Raw genomic sequence first — 23,279 nt, forward strand, 5'->3', positions numbered from 1 at the left:
TTCTCATCCAAAAGAAAAAAGTAATAAGAACTATGTGAGTAATAAAACCCAAAATGTGTAAATGTTATTGTAAAAAAGAGAGGAAAAGAAAGTGCTGTAAAGGATACAACTGCAAGTGTGTTTAGGTGTGTAAGATAGATGACCATATTACTAAGTTTTTGTTGGATCATTGCACACAACTGTTTGCAGTCTCACTGTTTGAATGCTCACTTTGTATGCTTTAATTTTGTAACTTGAACAACTATTTCTAAGATGATAATATGTAACCTATTAACTAGTGATTTCTTACTACTTTTTTTGAAATTCTGTATTATTTGTACCCTTTTACTGTTTTGTTTTGTTTTTTTTTTTCTTTAAATAAAATAAAAAAAAAAAAAGAAAGCTCCTTTCTTGTTTCTGTTGTGTTTAACAACTGAGACACTGAGCTGGGCCCTCCTTCTCCTGTGCATCCTGGTCGAGGGGTCTTTATCTGGAGATGCATTGCCTCTTCCTGATGTTCATTTCTCTCTTGAAAGCTAAGCCAAGCCTTCTCTCTGTGACTCCCGCAGGTGCGGAGAGAGAATTCTTGTGTCAGCAGCAGTAGCCACTGACTGGAGAGGAGGAGAGTAATGACTATTCAGAAACAAGTCTAGTCTCATCATGAAAATACCCCTAATTAAGAAATCCAGAGTCAGATTCTGTGTCATGGAAACATAATTTCCTTTGACTCAGAGAGTTCCAGGAACTGCTGCAGGCTATGAACCTTCTTAGTTTCCTGGGTTGAACAGCTTCACCCTTTGCCCTGACTATTCTTGATCAAAAATGAATTCAATCAAACATTTACAAAGTATCTCCCATGTGCCAGCCTTGGCCATAGCCGCTCAAGAGATGGGAGCAGAAACAGAGCTCCTGCTCTCAAAAGGCTTCCCAAGGGGCAAGAGGAACTCTCAGAAGTAAACTCTTGAGTATTATGTGGACCCCAAGAAAAAGGTGAAAACCTGATTTGGACACTGTCATGGATTGAACCCAAATTTGTATGTTGACATCATTCCCTAGGTCCTCAGAATGTGATTTTCCTTGGAGAAAGATTCTTAACAGAGGTAATTAAGTTAAAGTGAGGCCATTAGGATGGAATGTAATCCAGTGTGGCTGGTGTCCATATAAAAAGGAGAATTTTGAAAAATTGGTATGTGTTTTTGATACATAGTAGCTACATTTGTTTTGGGGGATTTAGTACACATAATAGCATATCTGGATGATTTTCACCCCCTTTTCCACCCTCTTCCCCTCTTTGTCTTCCCAGATCACTTTCTCCATCTTCAAAATGTTACTTCTCTGTTTCCTTTATTTCCTTCTATAAATTATTTTCATTTTGGGTTTCTCATATAAAAGAAATTATGTGATATTTAAGCTTCTGCATGTGAATTATTTTACTTACCATTGTATCCACTTTCCTACAAATGACTAAAACTTACCCTTCTTTATAGCTACATAACATTCCATTATATACAATGGTACAGCGGTTCATAAGTTTAATTTGTTTTATGATTTTGGGGAAGATGCTGAATTTGTATTTGTATAGGGAAGATGGTCATAATTATGTTTGTTATCCCATGTGGAGTTTATGAATGGAAGCAAAATTTTGCAGAACACTTTTGCTTGAGAACTAAATTGTAAACAAAAGTGTTCACGAACAGAGCATTACTCTGTGTGTGTGTGTGTGTGTGTGTGTGTGTGTGTGTATTACATTTCTTTATCCATTCATCCACCATGTGCATTTAGGCTGTTTTCATAATTTAGCTGCTGTGAATTTCACTGTATAAACATGTGTATGTATGGTTTACTGTAATAGGACCACTTTAACTCTTTTGGGCAGATACCTGGAGAGGTTCAGCTGAGTCAGATGGAATTTCTAGTTTTAGTTTTGGACATAAAAATATGCATTGAGAGAAGATGATGTGAAAAGACATAACAAAAGAGAGCCATCTATCTGGCATATTTTTGCTCTTGAGCATACAGCATCCAGAATCGTGAGAAACATACTTCTGTTCCTTATACATTTCCCAGTCTATGGTTCTTTTATAGCAGCACAAAAGACAGAAAGACAGGAACCTTCCTACTAGGGTCCTGTTAGCTCAGTTTCTTCCAGCATTGCATGAAAGCACCCATCACAGTTTTGGCTCATTGTGGGATCATAGTGTTTGTTTCTCTTCTTTCCGATGACACAGAAACTGAATCTCCGAAATGCTATACTTCAGGTACAGTCTGAGAGAAAAATATCACCAAATTCTTTTTTATCTTCTCAGGATACTCTTGGTTCATGCGGAAAATGGGAGCACAGAGAGAGTAGGCTCATCTTCAAAACAAACCTGGAAATGTTGATCCTGATCTACTGGGCATCAGGAATTATGCGAGATAGTGTGGAAATGCAATGAAAAATTAAACATGGCTCTTGCTATCCAGCCTCTGATAATCCACTTGGAGAGGAAAGCTATGATCATGTAAAAAGTGTACAATAAAGGATTTATGTAACAGTTTAAAATCAACAAAAAAATTGCTGTCGGGAGGGGGGCCTATTGCGAGTAAATTATTTATTGCCTGATAAATCCAGGGACAGCTGGAACTGGACAGAAGGGGAGGCCATGTCAGTCTTGGTGGTGTAAAGGAAGGAGAGAGGGCTGACCTGAGAAGTGCTGAGTCCCAGCAGGGCTGGACTGTGTGCTTGGAATCTGCACCCTCACTTGGCAGGAGCAAGGGAAGTTCTGGATAGGCGGAACTTCCAGCGCATCTCAGATCTGTCCCATTCCTGGGTGCTACGGGGCCTTCTGGATTTCTTGCCCTGCGTCTTTTTGTGCCAATGCTCAAACAAAAGATTTTCAGCTTGAAAGATCGACTGTTCTTAAATGAGTAGCTTGCTTGTTTTCACTATCACGTGTATTCAACACAGAACTTCCTGGAGTGACCAGGTAGTTTCACAGAGCTGCCTTCCAGCCTTCAGGACGCCCATTCCATGATTCGGGACAGAGGATTTTGCAACAGATTCACAGAACCAGACCAGCTTATTTTTCCTAAGGACACCTAGGAGTCCTAAGGAAGTCTCAGCCAGGTCCCTGTTCTGCCACGTTGCCATTTCTTCTCTGTTCTGGAGCACAGCTGAGCATGTGTTCTGGAAAGAGCACTAGGGAATCCAAAGAGGGGTTAGGAATCAAGTCAGCTTTCAGTGCAAATTCTGGCTCTGCCATTAACAGGTTGAGTGACTTTCTGTGTTACCTAACCTCTACTAACTAAAATTTTCTCATCTGTGTAACAGACAATCACTACTTTGTTGGGTGACTATGTTTATTTTGTTTTGGTTTTTGTTGGACTGGGGATTGAACCACAGACCTTGTAACTCCTAGCTGAGTGCTCTACCACTGAGCTATATCCCTAGCTTGGTTGCAAGTATTAAATGAGACAAGTATTAAATGGCACATAGTAGGTATATGCTGCGTATTTTTCTATTGTAAAATGTATATATTTCTACAAAGCATTCTTCATGTTTCCTGGCTCTACCCTAAAGGAAAAAATAATTGGATTTGTTCACTTGCCAGTGATCCCTCTCCTTTGTCATATAATCTGAGTCCTGCAGGTGGCTGAGAAGGACTCAGGAGAAAACTCTGTTGCCTGAAAAGTGAGTTAAACCAAAGGGCCATCTTCACTTTACCCGGTGTCCTCCTGTAGGAAGAAACTGAAAGCAACGATGGGAAATGTCGATGGGAAGCAGGGAAACATCAAGAGGACTTCTGAATGTCAGACTGTTTCCAAACACATTTCTAGGACATTTTATCCACTTGTTTTTATTTAACAAACAACATTATAATGCTATATGTAAAGGACAGCCCAGGAGAGTTACATATGAGCTCATTTAGCCTTCAAGAGGACCTCATGGAGACAGCTGAACACTTTGGGAAACTGAAGTCATCATAAAGAAGTTAGACATCTTGTTGAAAGCCACACAGACATGTGAGGCACTGCAGTGAGACACGGCACTGCAGTGAGAACAGAAAATTATTGTGCAAAAGTTAGCGGAAAGAACAGCCCTCTAAAATGCCTTCTTTCGATGAAAAGTTCAGATACCACGGGGGCTTTAGACTTGGGTGAATCAGCAACATGGCAGTACTGCATGTGAACAGATGAGCTACACAGGCATCGCTTCCTAGGTGTCCTTCTGTGAGCCACTTCGCTGGGTCCCTGTAGACGGTTCAGACTGCGTCATCCTTTTTTCTATGATTTCTTTCTTTTGACAGACACTCACAGAGGCTCCATCATGTGCCAGGAACAAGGATAGACAAACTCACAGTTCAGTGGGGAAAGGAGAAGTGAACTCACAGTCACACACACACGGGAAAAAGGACTCAGAAAATGTATCTCTGCTTTTCTTCAACGGAAGCAAACTTTATACACTTTCATCTGTACATGGAAGCCAGCACATTTTATAAAGTCAACTGCCAAGAGCAATCTACTCACCAAGCCCAGCACAGACTATGCTACATCTATCTTCCTCTTGTTTCTCCCGGCTCTTTAGACATTTTTCTTCTTTTATTCCCCTATCCGTTTGCTTTTCTCATAATCACCACAGATCTCTCCAGGGCAACTCCCTAACACTTGCTCTCTGAGGCCACAAGTCCCAGGAAAGAAACCCTGACCCACATTTGCCAAGCACACATATTCTTTTATCTTGTGATTTGCTGTTTCTCTGTGACCTATGTACTGGTCTAAATAACCCAGGACAGACCCACATTTCATTGCGGTTTGATAGGGGATACTAAGACCAGGATCATTTCTGAGTTGGAGAGAGATCAGGTAGGAACCAGAGGTGGGAAATAGCAAAGACTGAGGACCAGGGGGTGTGCTCTCTGTCTTTTAACACCAGGATGCATCAGCCCCTCACATAACTGGTCAGAGGCAGTCAGAGAGGGCGGAGGAATCTGAGAAAGGGGGCGCAAGAAGGGGAGAGTGACCATGATGAACACATGTTCTCCTACCAAGACTGCTTACTACCCGAAAATGAGCCAGTGATTCAGGAGGTATCTTGATCAGGAGGTATCAGAACCATCTTGTTTCATTTCTATTAACTCCATTCCTCCATCCCACCTTCCCCCAAAGAGGTATCAAACACTGTCATTTTCTGAATTCAGCCACTTCTGGGTCTGGCAGTGATGTTTCAAGTTTTTCACTCATTCAAAGGCAGAGAATCAAGACGCTTCATCTCTGGGTTTTTTTTTTTTTTTTTGTCTTTTTCATTTTTATCAGTACCGGGGATCGAACTCACAACTGCCTGCTTGCAAGGCAGGTGCTTACTCCACTGAGCTAAATCCCCAGCCCCGCTTCACCTCTGTTTTGATGTTCTGCCCTTGCCCCAGAGGAGGGTTCTTTTGTTCTTCTGTTTCCTTGCCTGCTGTTTCATCTGTTTGTCTCCAGAGACATGTGAATGAGTACTTTTGAGGAGGGACAAATATGCTTTTAGGAACCTGGAATATGAGAAGACACATCAAACTATAATATGCAGAAGAGTATGCATTTGTATGTGCAATGACTTTTCTCTTTATCATTTTCAAAGTGATATGGTACTATAAAAACACACCTCCCATATTCCTACGAGCGTCATAACATCTCCTTTAAGGAAAGAGATTTGGGGACAGGCCAGAAGATACAGACAGACTTGATTATCAGGACAGACATTTTCAACTCTAAGATTTTCAGTTGTTGCAGAGTGTATTCTGGGGTCAGATCAGGCCTGGCTGCATGCTCCGCCTTAGGACTTACAGAAAGAGCTGGGGTGACGGCAGCGGAGGTGATGTTTACTTATCCAGGATTCCTCCGCACAATTTACTGCTCCTTCTTCAAAAGCATGCCAAAAGTCATGGCGCACTCATCCCTTTGAGAACTGAAAGCATTGGGAAAAGAGTTGGCAAGGAAGAGAGGCAGAGGTATATAAAGCCAACAGCAGGTCGGGGACAGGCAGTCACGGTGCTTCTGAACCAAATAAGTCAGGAGTATTTGGGATTGACTCTCTGCCTTTCCAACTAGCCTAGCACAGCTTACAAAGCCATCACAGGGGGAATGGATAGCAGAAGCCTCTATACAGCCAAGTCCAGAATGTGAATCATGAAACTCCTTCCTGGTTTAAGCAGGGGGTGGATTTTTATTTGGGGATGCTCAGGAAATGGCAAAACCCAACCTGAGTGCTGAAGGGTGAACAAAATGGCACATGAAATTCTAGATGGAAAAGAATGGAGATGTGGGAAAGTTGGGAATAAGGTTTAGAACAGACAGAGTAAGAGGCCAGGAAGAGTTGAGAGCTTGCACGTTCCACATTGACAAGCAGAGGCTCAGTGGCGCCTGGAGGGGCAGAGCTGAAGGGGAAGGACCCAGCCATGGATCTCCAGTGGTGGGGAGGCGCTGGGGTCTGCAATGTTGCTTCTTTCCACGAGTGAGTGTGTTTCTGGCAGAGGCTGCTGCACCTAGAGGCTACAGGAAAATCTCTTACAAATGGAGGAGAGGCAGAAGATGTGCTTGGAACCTTGGGGAACCCCAAGATGACTGACTCCTTCTGTTTCTGCTGCTTTGGGTGCTCAGTCTCCCTAAAGTCCTTCCTCCACAGCCCAAGACGAGTCAGGAAAAAAAAAATTTGCCTTAGAGTTGACCTCTTTTATTAAGGTACCACTTGGATAGCATACAAACAACACATGCAGAGACTACAAACCCACGCATGGAATAAATTATAAAATCTTGGTTTTAAAATAGACAGAAGCTGTGCGACCAGGAGCACCTCCTGGTTCAGCATCTGGAGGATCACAGGGTGTTAGCAGACTTGAAAATCTGATAAATCTTTGAAAAGTTTAGGGCCAAATGCCCCTTCTCTTGGGCCCAAACCCCTCTACAAAAACCTGTGTGCACCCACAGATGCATGCACAGGCTAGGGTGGGAGGCTATAAATGTCAACCAGCTCAGCAACAAGTGAAGTGAGCCCAGCTTGCTCTCCCCACGGCTTTGGTCAGAGACAAAATCCTTACCAACTCCCCTGATCCTTGGAGGTGCAGAAGGAAGTAGAGGCCAGGAGCCCAGTTTTGTCAACCTGTGCTGCAGGGTGAGCACCTCACAGCTGTCTCACATCACCTTTGCTTTACTGTCCCCCTGTGAGCCTCACCTGCCACTCTGGAAGAGTAAAGGATAACCTCCCCTCCTCCCCGCCAGGAAATCCACCAGCCAGGAGTCCAGGTTGCTGTGTGCCAACTCCCCATCCAGCAGTATGACACTGGCAAAGTGACCTTAGTTGCTAAGCCTCAAATTTCCTTCTGTAACAAAGAGTGTCTATTTCACAGCATTATTCTAAGAATTACTGACTTTGGGTCTTGCCAAGTTCTGAGCCAACTCAAGTGGAATGTTCACAGCCCGCTTTCTTTCTTGCATTCTCGTCCCTCCTTTTTCCTATTTCCCCATTTTGTCTCCAGGTTTAGGTACGTCATTGGTGGTCACTGGACCCCAGTGGCACTGAAAGCACCTCATGACCAGCAGGTCCTTCCAAGCCCAACGCAGACTGCTGGTGTGTGCTTCCCCCAGCATGATACAGCACCACTGGGAGGCCCAAGGGGTGGGCTACATGGCCAGGAGATGTTTTAAGCAAACACAGAAGTGCAGAGGCTGTGGACACAGCAGGTCTGACTGCCTCAGGGCCAGTGGTGAGATGCCATGAGGGTGGACATGGGAAGACTAGTGAGGTGCGTGAGAGGAGTGGGACTGACCAGAAACCACAACAGCACTGCACTGCTTACAACTTCTGTAGAGAGAAGAGTACCTCTTCCAGAAGTGGAAGACCAAGCGTGTAAGAGATCTGTGCTCTTACACAGATCTGGTAGGTCTGCCAGCTTCATGGGAGACTTAGGTTCTGCAGAAACCTCCTGTGCATCTGTCCACCTTTCTGTCCATCCAGTCATCCACTAGTACATATTAAGAGTCTTAGAGGATGCAGCCTGAGATACAAAGAAAGCTCTTTGTGCTCATTTTGCACCTTTTATTCAAGGAGTCAGTGTTTTTACAGTCCCTCAGCTGGAGTCTTGGACAGTAACCTATGAGGTAGTAGCAAGACAAGCAATACCCCTCTTTTTAGAACGTGAGAAGTGCACTTGAACAGTGGAAATGTGTTCAGAGCTGGCCAAGCGCAGGGCCGTGTGTGTGGCCCACGGACCAGGTCCTTGCTGTCCTCTCGAAGGTCTTACTTCAGCTCAACCTGGACTGACCTCTTTGGCAAGACCAACCCTGCTGCTTTTCACACCAGTGTGGGTCTCAAGTCATCTTTGAAGTTCACGATGGGGTTGGAGCGGGCCCAGCGCTTTTCCCAGGAGGCCAGTCCTACAGCAGGTTCGGGGTCAGTGTCTGATGTGCCACTGTCACTAGAGTCAGAGGAGCTCTGGAAGCAGATTTCACAGTAGGGCCTGTGGCAGTGGCAGAAGAACTCATCTGAGCTGCTGGACTCGGTGTCAAGGTAGTTACACTGAGAAGACAGGATGGGGCAGCCAGAGGACCCCGAGAACTGCAGCTGCTGCTGCTCGTGCAGGTCTAACGTGGGTAGGCAGGGTGCAGCGGGCCTTCGTGTCCAGGCATGGGTTGCAGGCTGGCGAGGAAAGGCTGCATTGCCCACCGTGGCTTCCAGGCGCTCTGCCTGGCCTTGTATGCTGCCTGCTGCAATACACAGTCTCTCTTGAGGATCTGAGCGAAGTGAAGGCTGCCTGGATGAGGACCTGGGTACCTTAGAACCAGTGGTTTGGTGATCTGGCCTGGGACTGTCCCCACTGGGCACATTCAGCCCACTATGTGTCCTGGAAACAGTCTGATTGGTCCGATGCCCCACATAGGAGGGCACAGAGCCAGGAAAGCATGAGCCAGCCAGCTGAGCAGCCCGCCTCCTCCTCCTCACTATGTATGGGCTGAAGCCTAGTCCCCTGGAGATGGGCATCTTCTGTGGGCTGTGGGAAGTACTGCCCTTCCAGAGCTGCTGGGGAGAAGACAGGGGGTTGGAGAGGGGAGCCCTGGGGCCAAGGCCCAGCTCTTGTATGACTTCCTGAAGCTTTTCCCTAACAATCGAACTGACCGTAGGGAGCTTCTCTGAGGGATCCCTTAAGTTCTCTCTCTGTCTCTGGGGATCAGAGGCCCCTCTGCCTGGGATAGCATCCTGGCTGGGAGCCATGGGCCCTTGGTCTTTTTTTGAATTCTGGCTCTGCTCGGCCTGTGGCTTCTGGCTATTATCCAAGTCTAAGTGATCAGAGAAATGTTTTAAGTCAGGAATCTTCTTCTGGCCCGGGGAGGGGCTGGGGTTCCTCCCAGGGACCTGGGGGTTTTGCATGTGTGGGGAGGGCACTGAGGTGCAATAAGAGTCCTGGGCAGCTGTGCTGGGATCATTCTGAGGAGCAGGGGGCCCTTCTGAGGGTCCTCGTGCCAGGCCATGGGCAGAAGCTGCAGCTGGGAGATCGTTACCCTGGGAAGATGTGAGGGAGATGACCCGCTCTAGGGGATCACAGGCGTACTCAGCAGACATCAGCCTCACTAGCTTCTCTTTGGCATTATTCACTTGCTCCTGCAGGCTTTCAATTACAGCATTTTTCTGTAAAATAAAAGTAAATCAGTCAACCAAAGATGCTGAGTTCCACGTTGCCTCCCACAGTGGCAAAGTGTGGCACTGGATGATGTTGATTTAAATCCCACTTCTTCCTGATGGGTGCTGGTGACCCCAGGCCCTGAGGAGGCAGCTCCACTGGGGAAAAGAGCTGATGAACACAATGCACATAGTACGAGTGACAAATGGTGCCTAATAAAAGCTCCTATAATTGATGGTTGCTGTGGTCTACATCTCCCCCTTCCATCTCACTGCAAGAGAGAGGCACCGCCACCTAGCCACTTGCTGAAGGATGCAGCATCCTATACCTCCCTAAGAGCTGACAGGGTCAGGTCGCTCTGCAAGATACCAGCCGGGCAGTGTCTGGGATGGTCTAACTCTGGGGTGCTCACACTTTTGCAAACTATAGAAGAATCTGAAGCACGTCTCCAAGGGACAAACAAACAGGGAAAATGTTTTTCTCTTTGCTACACAGTCTAGAAAATGGCAAAACAGGGGAAGGGTGAAGATTCCTGAGTCAAATAAATCAGACTGGAGCCAGAAGAGGCCAATGAGAATCGTGGGTTTGTGTCATCACCTCCTGGGCTGGGCCTCAGGGAGTGAGAGGCCAAAGCTACCATCTAGCAATATTAGCTGTCAATGTCTCCTAATGAACCATGGGTATCAGAGTTACTGTAGAAACTTCAGATAGACAAATAAAAAATATAACTGGGGCTTCGTCCCTGATAGCTTAAATCAATCGCAAAAATGGAGCCCAGGAGATGAATGAGGTCGGAGCAGATCTGCAGCTGAGCTGCCCACCTGCTGCACAGATGTTAGTGGATAAACAGACGGTACCCAGGACAGCTGGCAGGTGACAGATGCAGAGGTGTGCCATCATAATAGCAAGGCTGTGGGAACAGGAGTATCAGTGGTGGGTGTGCGAGGCATGACTGCGCTCGGTATGTCTTTCTGTCGTACGCCTCAGGCTGGATGTTCCTCTTTGGAAAGTCCTGAGGTCTTCCTGGGGACAGATGGTCTTGGGGCAGATGACACAGGGTCAAGAGTGTGGGGGAAGGCACTAGCGCAAGCACTGTGTTCTAGGAAGGGCTTATCTGATACCACATGTTGCCTTTTGTTGCCTGGAAGGCTGAGGATGAGCATGTGGACAGCCTTCGACCATGCCTGAGATACCACAGGGTAACGGATGCAAGTTGCCCAACTTGTGGTTACTTCCCAAGTTTTCATGGAAGGCTGCCCAGAAATGATCCTCTAAGGGGGCGTCACTGAAGGGAAATAGACCAATAATCAGGCAGTGATGCCTAAGCAGAGCTGCTGTCCCATGCATAAGCAGGAAGGACAGTCCTCTTCTCACTCTGGTCTGGTCTACCTCACACCTGGAGAACAGCCAGGAGCCTCAGGGGGCCACTGACTCAAGCAGCAGGGACTTCCAGGTGAGCACCTGCCTGCCTCTCCCTGCCTGCAGAGTACTTTAGGGCTGGGCATTTCCCAGTGAGTGCAGATAACCACAGGCTTGCCAGGAGCACAGCAGATGAGTAACAGGAAACAGTCCGGCTCTTCCTGGGGTCTGGGATATGCTGGGTCTCTCCCTCTCCCTCTGAGCATCTTCCAGGGTGGTAGTGATGCGTGCCATGGGACCCTGGGCGCTCCCCTCTTCCACGTGTCCCTCACCACTAAATCTACCATGCTTCAGAGGCCACTACTGCCTCACGGGGTCAGGAAAAAGCCATCAGCTGATGACAATGCTCCCTCTCCTACTGGTGAAATCTAGGTGATGCCCTTTTGTGCCTTACCTATAAGTTCCTTTGAGTACTAGAAAACGGTATGGGCCTTTTGCTAGGACTCTTTCACCAGCAAACAAAAACATTTGACACTGCCTGTGGCCAGATTTAGAAAGATCAATGTAAACAGTAAGTTTCTCTTTTCCAGAGAAGAAGGTGGGACTCTAGTTCCACTATGGACGATACTATTTTTTTGTTGTTGTTACTAGGATTTGAACTGAGGATCTTGTACTTGCCACGTAGGCACTATGCCACTGAGCTATATCCCTGGCTGATGATTAGAGGTGTGCTATGAGGCCCACCACTGTAACAACAAAACCAATCTGTGGCTGCTGGTTGGAAATGAGCTTATTAATGGTTACTCTTGGTACTCAGGGGTAAGCTAAGGTACACAGGTGTATTCCAGGGGCTGCAGAGCCTAAGGAGAAATGGAGCCAGCTTCTTGATTCTCAAGTGCTAGGATGGAAAGTTACAGGCCAGCTTGCTGTGCTGCATAGTGTGGAAGGTTCTGGGTACTGCCATCACATGACAGGGAGGCCAGGAACAAATGTTGTCCCTAACAGCTTCTGGGGGACCCCTGTCCAAGAGGGCGAGAGAGAGCAGATCCCCTGCCCAGAGAGGGCTGCAGAGGAGGGGAAGGTAAACCAGCAGGCTGGGGTCAGGATGCATGCTCTGCTGCAGCAGGAGCGGTTTGGGCTGATCTAAGGGACAGGGCTGATGTGAGGCACAGACAACAGATTCTCCCTTACCGCTTTAGGGCCTCAGGCCTGGTCTGGGGAAAAATGTTCCAGGTGTCACAGGCTCTGGGAGGCAGCCTTTTACCACCTCTGCCTCTGCACGCCTTCGAGCTCCTCCTGTGACATTTGCTTGGATAGAGCAGCTTCAGCTGTGTGGAAAGCGGGGCAGTGTGGTGGGAGCACAGATCAGTGTCGGGCTGAGGACTCAGTCCACCAGGCTATCCTGGAATGAGCTGATTTGAACTAAAAACCACCCTGGCTGCTCCAGCCAAGTCTCTGGCCTTCTGTGTAGTGGGGGGTAAAATGCCTTTTTGAAGTCTTAAAGAGCATCAGGGGCAAAGGCTGCTCCCTGCCAGGTGGGGAGAAGGCTGGCCTTGAAATGGTACCCTGAAAAAGTTTAGTTGATAATAAAGAAATGCAGAAGAGATACCTGGATGGACAAAAACTGGTCCAGAGCCAAGGTCTGGGGAGAGAGCAGAGGGCAGGGTCCAAAGGTGCCTGGCAAGCTCAGCCTCACCCATGGTGGCCCTTAGGTGTCCCCCACACCTCGTCTCAGGAGGACTGATGACACTCAGGAGCAGACCTGCTACCAAAATGTACAGTTGTCCACCTATTCAGGTGTGATCTGTGCCAAACATGATTGGGAATGTGATTTAGTGGCATCAGAATACTAATCCCCTGGTCCCTGTGCCTTCTTCCTGAGGAACACAGCTTTCATGCTTGCCCACATGCCGCCTGGGGACCACACGCCTCTGTCTAGGACAGCGGCCAGCTCTGGCTCAAGAACAGAAGGCGGAAGGGTGGGGCTGCCTGGGGCCCCCTGCTGCGGTAACATCCAGTTCTTTGTCCCCACATGCAGATACGGCAGGAGTTTTTTGGGTTGGCCACTGGAGAAGGCAGTAGGGCCCCATAGGCTCTTGAACTTGAGGGCACTGCTCTCTGGAAAGCGGATGCTGATCTCCACGGCAACTCAGGGCCTTTCCAGTGCTGTTCCCCCAGCTAGGAACGCTTGTTCCCACACCCTCCGCTCAGCTGATTTCTACTTAACCTTTAACTCTTGTCCCTAGAGCTCTCTCACTGCTGTGGACTGAATCCCTGGCTCCCCCATTCCTGTTGTTCTAACTCTCCACACTTAATTTTTCCCTGCTAATTCCTGCCACAGTTATGAGTATGTTTCCTTGATCAGCACTTGACTCTGCCACTGGACCCGGGAGCCCATCTGTGCTCACTGGAGGCCGAGAGGAGAGGAGGAGAGAATGCTGGCTATGACAGCTGCAAGGGTGACCACGTGTGGCTTCAGCTCTTCCTCGGGACCCCTGGGCGGGCAGGCGTGGCTCACCTCTGTGAGCAGCCTCTCCATGGAGCTCCGCTCATCCCGAGGGTGGCAGTTCTGCTCATCACCAAACTGCGGATGGAAGCTTTTGCTGGGAGTGCTGAAATACTTGGCCATGCGTCTGATTGTTTGGTTTTCCCCTTCAAATGCCTTCCATTGCTTCAGCTGTCAGAAGAGAAGAACACATGTTATTTATTTCATCACACACCCAGAAATACATTCCCTTGCTCTTTCTCATGAACACCCAGGAATGGCACTGTCCCAAACGCACATGTGCACAGCTAGTCTCTCCTCCAAAGGCACTTGGCTCTGGGGGGCTCGGAGCCAGTAATGACAGAAAGTACAGAGAACGTTAAGGTTACGTAGTTTAAAAAATTGCCAGGGAAGCAGTGATAGGTCGATGGAACCTTCCTCTCTGCCACTGCTAAACTGATAAAAGAAACCAGAATGAAGTATAATTCTAGAGCCAGAGTTTAGGAGCAGTCACTAGAGGAATGATTTTAAGCACCGTATGTTTCCAGTGAAATAAACCCGTCCTGTGCGGATGTAGCCGTTTGCAATGATTCTGCGTGTGCTGAGCTGGGATGGGCTTCCTGCTGTGGAGGACCCTGATGCTCGTTAGTGGCTTCTAACCCAAATCCACACTCGTGGTTCAGAAAGAAGACCGTGGATATCTGACATGTGGCCACACATTTTTTTCTTTTACAAATGAGCAAAGAAGGAAAGTAACTCGCCCAAACCTACCGAGAGAGCCAGCAGCAGATGCACAGCTGTAAACGGGGGTGAGGACTGTCCACATACACGCCTCACAGGACGATGGAGCCATGGCGCTCTTGGGCCAAGTTCCCAGCAGCAGGAACTGGCCTTGAGACAATCTGCGCAGGTACAGGCTGGTTCCCCTTCACTGTGATGGAGCTGGCGCAGTCTGCCCCAGGCCTCTGGGACATGGTGTCCACTTGGTGCACACTATGACATGGGTGATGGGGACTACAGTGGTGGTGGATTTTCTCCCTCAGGAATTCCCACGACTAAGCACCCAGTGAGGGATGCTGGGGACTCTATCACATTGGGGAGCCAATGTCGAGGTGTCTGTGGGTGGCACCACAGGAAACTCTGGATCTCCCCTTTCACTCAGCAAACACTCATGAAGCTCCCTCTCTGCCAAACTTCCTGAATCTCATGCAGACTCCAGATCCCATCTAAGATTCAGTCTCACATTCTTACCTGAGGCGTCTAGGACCCCTGGTGGCTCAGCACCTAATTCATGATGTCAGGAGTCTGCACGGCGGCCTGTGCTAGGCCAGGCCAGGGCCCTCCACTCTCCGACACTTCCTGAACACCTTCTTCCAACAGAGGGACGCAGCCTATTTCCCTCTGGGCCCAGAGCCTGGAGCTGACCCTACAGGGTCACTCTCTGCCCTCCTAGGGTGACTACATACACCACAGGGCCCTGCTCCCCTTGGGTCCTCTTTCTCTAGTGGCAGAGCTCTTCCTTGGTGTCCCCAGCATGGCCAGCCCGAGCCCTCTCCGCAGAGTGTTGGAGAGAAAGCTTGACATGACTATGGGCACCTCAGGCTTCTGTCCTCTCTTCCTAGGCTGCCCTCTCTCATTCTTAACTCATTTGTGCAGACCTGCCCTGTAAGGCTTTCTGAAGTAGCTGTAAAGGGCTCTCAGGGCATGAAGTACTTCTTTCTCCAGGACAAACACATGTTCCTCCTCTTAGCCTCTGGGTCCGGCCCTGCAAAGAGGCTCAGGTCCTCCTGACACTCTGGAGCCCAGGAAAGTCAGTCTTACAAGGCTGGAGGAAGCTTGCACATGCGACTGAGAATCGGGGATGGGAGATGACTCTGGGTTACAAAGGTGGGCACAGTGTCATCGTAAGGGTCTTACAAGAGGGAGGCAGGGATCAGAAGAAGAGATGTGGCAATGGGGGAGGAGGAGAGAAAGCGATGGATGGAGATCTGTAGACTCCACACTCGCTGGCTCAGAAGGGGAGGGAGGAACAGCTGACCAAGGAATGCAAGTGGCCTCTAGCTGGGAGATACGACGGAAACACACTCCCCCAGAGTCTCCAGAGTGAACGCAGACCTACCAACGTTTGACTTTACCCAAATAAAGTGCACTTCAGATCTCTGCCCTCCAACACTAAAAACAGTATTGTTTGAAGTCACTAAGGTTGTGTGCACTAAGCTTGGCTGCAGGAACAGGAAGCTTCCACAATGGAGTGAATGCTAAGTCTCTAACGGGTCACACAGGTACAACTGTGTCTGTCACCTCCTCCTCCTCTGCTGGTTCTTTCTGTGCTTCAAGTCAGCCAAGCCTAGTGGTGCTTCTGACAAGCACAACGGCTCTCACCTCTCTGCCCCTGGTCTGGCGGGGGTCCCCTCTGAAATGCCACCACCGTCCTTCTCTGTCTCCTAGTGAACTGTCACTGTTCCCCCGAGGCTGACCTCAGATGCCCATATGCTGGGAAGGCGCCACTCTTTCCTAGGGAGGCTGGGCTGTGTGACGCCTCCATCACAGCACCTGGAGTCTGCTCCCCGGGCTGTAAGTGGAGCCACGTCGGGACAGATAGGCAGGGGCAAGCCTGAGTCCCCACAGGAAGCTTCCCCCTAAACTGGGCAGTCTCCCAGGCTGCTGGGATAGACAGACATCCAGAGAGCAGAACAGAAAGCCCCTTGCAAGGGTCCTGCCACAGAGGAGCAGAAGAAACACTCAGGCTCCCAGGAGGAATCTGTCTCCTGCATCTGAGAGCGGGGTGGTGCGGGCGGGTCGCACTGAAGTCACAAAGGCAGAGGCGGCCTGATTGCTGGTGATGACCTCAGCGCTTGGCATCAACACTTAGGCATTTCCGGAGTAAAAAGTCTTCTGCCTCATTGTCTTCCTTTGAACCAGCTCTCTGGCGCCGCCTAGAGGCCCTTGGGAGGATCAGGCCTTTGCTTTCACCAAGCCCCACCAGCCGAGCCTGAAGCTTGAGGCCCCAGGAACCCACCTTGCCCTGAACCTCTTCTTGCCTTCATTTCCAAATTTACTCAGCTTTGCCACTGTCCTGGGGACACGCGTGTCACAGAACAGCTCTTCTGAAGACCTCCGAGCCAGAGAGGAAACTCGATGTAGGGACAAACCTCAAGAATTATTATATTTTGCAAAAGGAGGATCACAAGTTTGAGTCCAACCTGTGCAAGCTGATGAAACCTCTCAAAATAAAACACCATTTAAAAAACCGTTAGGCATGTAGGCCAATGTGAAGGCCCTGGATTCAATCCCCAATTAATTTCCTAATAAAATACAACAGAACATAAAATATATTTTTTTATTCTACATCATGAGAAAAAGCCTGAGAGGAGATGTAAGGTAGGAGAAAGGAAGCCTAGGGAGGAAGGGAGGAAAGGGAGCGTGCCTCGGGGAGAAGAAAGAAAAGCAGTGCGGCTCCCCTCCCACCTCTACAAACAAAGCCCTGGCGGCTCAGTTACAACCGGAAGTCAGATTTCAAGCTGCGAGTCCTGCTGCACTTGTGACTGGGTGCGGGAAGGCATGTACTGAGACACTGTTACTGTCCTACAGCTAGAGGATGCAAAGCCCGGGCACAGAGGCCTCTGTTGTAAGGGGGCAGTGGAGAGGTGAGGAAATGGGCCACGGCCCCTTTCTGGATACCAGACAGAGGTCTTATAGGACTTTATAGCCTTAACAGGAAGAGCTCTGTCTTCCTGATATAGTAAATATATTATTGGGTTCTTTTTCCCCTCATGGTCACAAAAAGGCTGCCATTCCTCTAGGTATCACATTCGTTCAAGATAGGAAGAAGATAAAAGAGGCATGCCAGTCATGACTTTTTTTTTTTTTCCAGGAAAAGGCTTTCTCAGAGGCCTCCTAGAAAACAGTATCACAGAACACTTCTAGCTATAAGGAAGTTGGTAAAGGAAATGCTTAGCTCTTTCAGGCTAAATAATAGAGACATGCAAAGAAAACGTGCCGCTGGCGCGAGGTTCACCAATCAATAATGTTGGCCACAGAGTCTAAGAGGAAAATCCTTTTCTCCTCCTTTACCCCTTCCTCTCAAGGAAGAGCCCTTGCTTTTCAGAGCCTGAGTTTGCAAAAGCCTCTGCCATTACTGGCTTCCTTCAATCCAATATTCTGGCCCCCGCAACTAGGGATTGAACCCAGGGCCTTTGCACTGAGGTACATCCCAACCCCTTTTTATTTTTCCTTATTCTGAGGCAGGATTTTGCTAAATTACTGAATCAGACCAACCTCCAGCTTGAGATCCTCCTGCCTCAGCCTCTCAGAGTTTGAGCTTAGCCCGGACCATTTAACAAGACACTGTCTCAAAATTTAAAAAAAAGAGCTGAAGTTATATCTCAGCTACTGGGTTCTCTCCCTAGTGTTTCAAAGCAGAAACAAAAACTATTTGCCACACCTTGGCCTTGTCCACCAGATGGGTATCAGCCCCAGCTGGACTCTCTTCTTAAGGAAACAGGGATGCCCTTTAAGACACCCTTAGCTCATCTGCATGTGTCCCCTGAAGGAAGTCCCTGTTAGCTGGGAACCGTTTCCAGGCAGAGGTGCACTTAGAGCCAGGAAGAGACGGGCCCAGAACTTTGGAAGTTCTGTTCTTTCAAGACCTGGCCACGCCTGCGGTGAAGGTGTGGGGGACATGGGGCGGGGCTGCTAGGATCCAGGAAGAAAAGTGCTAATGCTCAGTTCATTCACTGGGTGGAAGCCACTCAGCGGTCGCGGGCACAGCAGGGACAACTCCACGTCCATTTCCCTCAACCCTATGGATTCCTTCTCCTGCCTTCTAACGCCATTTCTTCTCTTTGCTGTCTGGATATTTCTGCTTCTCTTCTCCTCCTGTATATGACTTTTTCTTAATCCTCCTAACATGAAGCACATTTCTATTTCTCCTTGTAAAAAGAAGAGGAATGTTCTATTGTTTCCTCCCATAAAAAGAGGAAAAGCATTTTAAATCATGAATTTTCGGATTTTGTTTTGTGAAATCTGCAATCCCAAATTGGAAAGGAAGACAAAGTTCCTCCTCCCAGACTAGCCAAAGAAGTAACACCCCAGAGAGGCAGTGGGCACTGGGGAGGAGCCAAGTGGAGTGGTGGGAGGCTGGGTAGGTGCTCCTGTGCCCAGGGTGCCCTGCAGGGGACATTCACCCAGGGACCAGGGAGAAGAAAGACAGAGGGGGTCCATCTTCCTTTCTACTCGTCACCCCGTGGCATGGAAAGGTATCAGCAGAAAACAAAATGAGAAACTCACCAGCCCTTGTAAAAACTGCAGAATGACTGAGGTCCACCATGCAAAACCCTCCCCCGAGCGTACCTGGGGAATGAAGATGAAGCAGTTGATTGTGGTCGTGCAAACAAAGATGCCTCCAGATGTGAGTCCAAAGACCAGGTTGGGCCAGGAATGCAGGTATCTGGTGACCACAAAGAGCAGCCCAGCAGCCAGGACCAGCAGGTTGACCCCAACCATGATGGCCAGGGACTGGTTCACAGGAGGAGAGCTGACGTGGTCTGTCAGGCCAGCCAGGTATGCACCATACAGCAGGAGGAGCCCCTGCAGTGGAGAGGGGACCGAGGGCAGGGGACAGCTTAAAGGACAGCAAGGTTGAAACTGATGCTCCTATCTGTAAACCTGTGCCTGTAACATCTACCTTATAGGTTGCTGTGAGGATCTGCTGTCTTAGCACACAGGGAAACCCTTGCGGCCACCCCTTAGACAAGGGGTGATTGAAATACACAGTGAATGTTTATGTTTTACAAAATAAATCTTACTACAGTAAAAAGACGCATTGCTAGGGAGCTCAAAGTGAAGGGGAGTGTTTTGAGATTTCACTGTCATAAATGTCTTCATTGAAACATTCACTGCATTTCTGATCATACCTTGTTACTCACACATTTATAGCCATTTAACACTGTAATTATGCTGGTGCGCCCTTATCCACCTTAGTTGCTGAATGTGGCACTGTGCAACTCTGGTTCTTCCCTAAAGTCAAAAGGGACCGTGAAAGGTGAATATTTTGAATCGATTCAGGAGGCAGGCGTGACAGTGTAACTAAAGCCACTCACGAGAGGACTCCAGAACTGCTTCAGAAAGTGGTGAGAACCATGGGGTCACTGTGTTTGGAGTGAGGGGACTATTTTAAAGATTCATGGCTATATGCTTTTACTGTAAGAAGTAAAAAAATTTAAACATTCACCATATGTTTCAATTATATCTTGTACCTAGTGGAGGCTTAGTAAATGCTACTTTCCTTTCCTTCACTAAGAATTAGTTCATTAGGTCAGTAAGCCAGCCATCATGCAGGACTCTTCTGGGACAAGCACAGAACAGGCTTCCATGGGTGGACGGTGCTCTACCAACAGGGGTGATGGGGACCAGGAGGGCAGGGGTAACCCTGCTGCTGGTGGGTGCTACCACATCCACTGTCTGGTTCTGCGCTGAGCAGAGCTGAGGGGCACCAGGAGCTGACAGTGACCTGTGGTCTGCTTGTCACAGTAGGCAGTGGTGGGTGAGCTGGGAGAGGTTCTAATCCACCCAAAGGTGCCATCTGCTCACCAAGACTGTGCTTGCCTGGAGAGGAGGCTGCCCCAGTGCAGAAGACCACAGCCACTTTCTGTGGCTTTTTGTGGATGGACTCAGCGGGCACGGAGGGTGGGCAAGAAGGGGATGAGGCAGGCTGGGTCCCGGGCAAGAGTGAGGAGCAGGTGTGGGCTGCAGTCCCTCTGTCTATATGCTCCCTGCTTTGTGATAGTCTGCACCAGCACAAGGGCCTCAAGGCCAATGCTTTCCTCTTTCCATAGACATAAACTGCTCTGGTGCTCTTGCCTGTGCTAAGAGAAAAACTCCTGACTCTTGGTGCTTTTTCCAGAAGGAGCTGCATACACACAGAAAGCAAAGCTTTCCTGCTCTAATACAGACGTGGTGTTGCTGTGGGGGATGAGGTGAGGCTGGGAGCGTGTGGTCAGGGTGATAACAGTGAGGCCAGGTGTCAGAGGACCCCTTCCAGTCCCCGTCCAGCTCCTCTGGCCAGGATGGCCCTAGAGAGAATTTCTGGAGCACCAGTGTACCAGGAGGGAAGAAATTGGCTCGGCAGAGCAGGCTCCCAGGTAGCTCTAATGCCCAGGGTCCCACATGGAGCCAAAGGGCTGACCCTAGCAGCCGTTTTGAGTCGATCAATGACCAGAGGACATAGAGTTCAGGAGGCCAGCAGGGTCCAGTGCTTGGGTAACTGATACTACCAGGAGGCATTTGGAAGAGTTGGATCATTCGTACTTGAATCAAAGGTAAACGAAATTAATACTGTGACCCTGAAATGTTTAAATAGGCTTCTCATAAAATGTTTTAACTTCATTAAATTCTTGCTTAAAGGGAAAATGGCGTGAGTAAAGCTCCTACATGCTCACGGCTCTGGTTTGAGTTGTCACACGTGGTCCCTGTATGTTATTTGCCTTCGCTGAGAAGGGTTGGGGGAGGTGGCGGGCTCAAATGGGCGCTCCCAGAACTCCACGTGGAGATCAGCACTGTCTCAGGAGTCCCTCACAGGCCACACAGGGGCCATACTCTTTCCTCATTTCTTCTTTTATCTTCTGAACAATATTACAGTGATCACAATGGGAACGGGCACATGCAGAGGACAAGGTGGGCAGCACAAAGATGCAATGTGTGGGTGCTGGGAACAATGAGCTCTGCAGCAGGGACCTGGGGACCCGCGAGAGGCCCTGGGAGTCTCACATCTGTCCAGAGGCCATGGGAAAACGGTCATAACTGAATCTAACTATGATCTAATATTGAGCTCTTGCAATAGGCCAGGAGAGGCTGGAAATTCTGTCCAGCTCTGACTCTTTCATAGCTCTGCACAGCTCTGGGGGGAAAGTCATCAAAGTCTCTATTTCAAAAATTAGGGAACTGAGGCTCCAAGAGGTTAAATGAGGCCCATGGTCAGTGAGGGAGGTGCCGAGGCCGAATTCAAATTCTCTATTTTACGTTCTGAGGCTTATTTCCCTAACCTCTAGCAAGATACAAGTCATCAAGAGCTGTTCACTTTTGGGAGCCTTCTTTAAAAAGTATTTCTATCAAGGTAATGTATGCACCTAGTGAAAAAGCACGGTTTCTTTGGTGCAGCCTGCCCATCCCAGGGACTGTCCCTTAGAAGTAATCACCTCCAACATCTTCCTAGTGGTGGAGAGAGTGAAGGTTGCCTTTAAAGGTCACCATTGCTACAAAAACATCCCCAACGATCAGTTACCCAGACCTTTCTGCTCCAGTGGTCAACAGCAGCCTCATGGAAGTGGGCCTGCTGTATACCCTCAGGGCCAGCTCTCACCTCTCTAAGCTGTAAACTGCTGATGGTCTGTGCTAAGGACATCCCCCTGGTGCACAGGTGTCCTGCCCTCTGGAAACAGTATCCTATGCTTGTTCCTCTAATGGAGACAAATGAGTCCAAGGACAGGTGAACCCATCAGCAGTTATTCATGATCCAGTCACCTTCCAAATCCTAAACTATGTACTTCTCTACAACATACAATTTTCCCTCCACCTCCCAATGGCAGTATTGGGAGATCCTGGATTCTTTGTAGGTGGGGCCTAACTGGATACGGCACGTCAGTAGGGACAGGACTGGGAGGACCAGCCTGTTTCCAATCTCTTCTCTCGTGACCCCTCCCCTTCCTCGCCGCCATATGGTGAGCAGTTTTCCTTTACACACCCTTCTGCCGTGGTGTTCATGCCTTGCTACAGACCCAGTAGCAACAGAGCCAACTGACTAGGGCTGAAACATGAGCCAAAGTAAAAAATTTCCCTTTGAACTACTATTCTTAGGTATTTTGTCACAAAAGCAGAAAGTGGACTAACACAAGGAGGACTCAATGAAGACATCCAAAGAGTTGGAAAATTGACCCTGCAAACATAAAGTGTAGAGAAATAAAAAGAGTCACAGCCTTGAGATTTACACATCAACAAAGTTTCCTCTGAGTCCAAGATTCTTTGGAGACATTACTAATTAAGAGATTCTGCTAAATTTCTTCAATTCTCTTTTCATATCCATTGTGTTTGTGAGAAATAGATGGCACCCAAAGAAATATGGTCACCCACCTTGCATCCCAAAATGAGAGCAATCCAGACATCGGAGTACTGTGAAGCACAGAAGTGTGTGTTGGTCAAAGAACAGGACACATCTCTCCCTGTCACCTAGGAGGGACACAGGGTCAGGACTGAGGGCACCTACAGTTTCCAGATCGCACAGCAGATCTTTGCAAACATCCTAAACTATGTACTTCTCTACAACATATAATTTTCCCTCCACTATATAAAAATGAAAATATAGGGGCTAGGGATTTAGCTCAGCGGCATAAGTGCCTGCCTTGCAAGCGCGTGGTCGTGAGTTCAATCACTGGTACCGGTACAAAAAAAAAAAAAAAAAAGAAAATATGCAAGTGAGGTAACTCCATCAGAGTCTAAACGAGTGGGTCTAAGTTGCAGGAAGAGATGGTAAAGTTAGGTGAACGTGTGGATGCCAGAGGGCAGGACTTCCTCTTGGTCATGTGGTTGGCTTGCACAATGACTGCAAATAATGCCTCAGCAAAGTTGCAGATTACAGAGCCTTATGGCAAACAGCTGAATCCTTAGTACATTAGATCTTACAGTGTCATAATTCCACTATATTCCTCAGCCTCCAATGAGGCTGGAGACATATAATACTTTCTATTAATAGAATACCATGTGCCAAGCACATTATGTCCTTTTCCTGAATTGTTTCTCCTAATCTTTTTTATTTATTTTTTATTTTTTGT

General features: G+C 48.3%; 1 protein-coding gene across 9 annotated transcripts in view; it reads right to left on the bottom strand.

Annotated features, from left to right (window-relative positions):
* Window positions 1–6,654: 6,654 nt before the first annotated feature.
* The window catches only part of Gpr156 (G protein-coupled receptor 156), a 108,144-nt gene continuing 91,519 nt past the window's right edge, over window positions 6,655–23,279 (bottom strand). For 4 of the 9 annotated variants that reach the window (XM_063225033.1, XM_063225027.1, XM_063225029.1 and 1 more), the window contains 4 exons: window positions 22,582–22,677; window positions 18,745–19,044; window positions 13,489–13,647; window positions 6,655–9,619 (listed from right to left, as the gene is read on the bottom strand). In XM_063225033.1, the coding sequence (XP_063081103.1) occupies window positions 8,288–9,619; window positions 13,489–13,647; window positions 18,745–19,044; window positions 22,582–22,677 (1,887 nt within the window). In that variant the 3' untranslated portion in view covers window positions 6,655–8,287. The remainder of the gene's footprint in view (window positions 9,620–13,488; window positions 13,648–18,744; window positions 19,045–22,581; window positions 22,678–23,279) is intronic. The other 5 variants (XM_063225030.1, XM_063225035.1, XM_063225034.1 and 2 more) reach the window with 5 other exon arrangements.

Source organism: Cavia porcellus, unplaced genomic scaffold (assembly GCF_034190915.1).
Source record: "Cavia porcellus strain 051 isolate PalLab524CR breed Dunkin Hartley unplaced genomic scaffold, mCavPor4.1 scaffold_15, whole genome shotgun sequence".
Taxonomy (NCBI): Eukaryota; Metazoa; Chordata; class Mammalia; order Rodentia; family Caviidae; genus Cavia; species Cavia porcellus.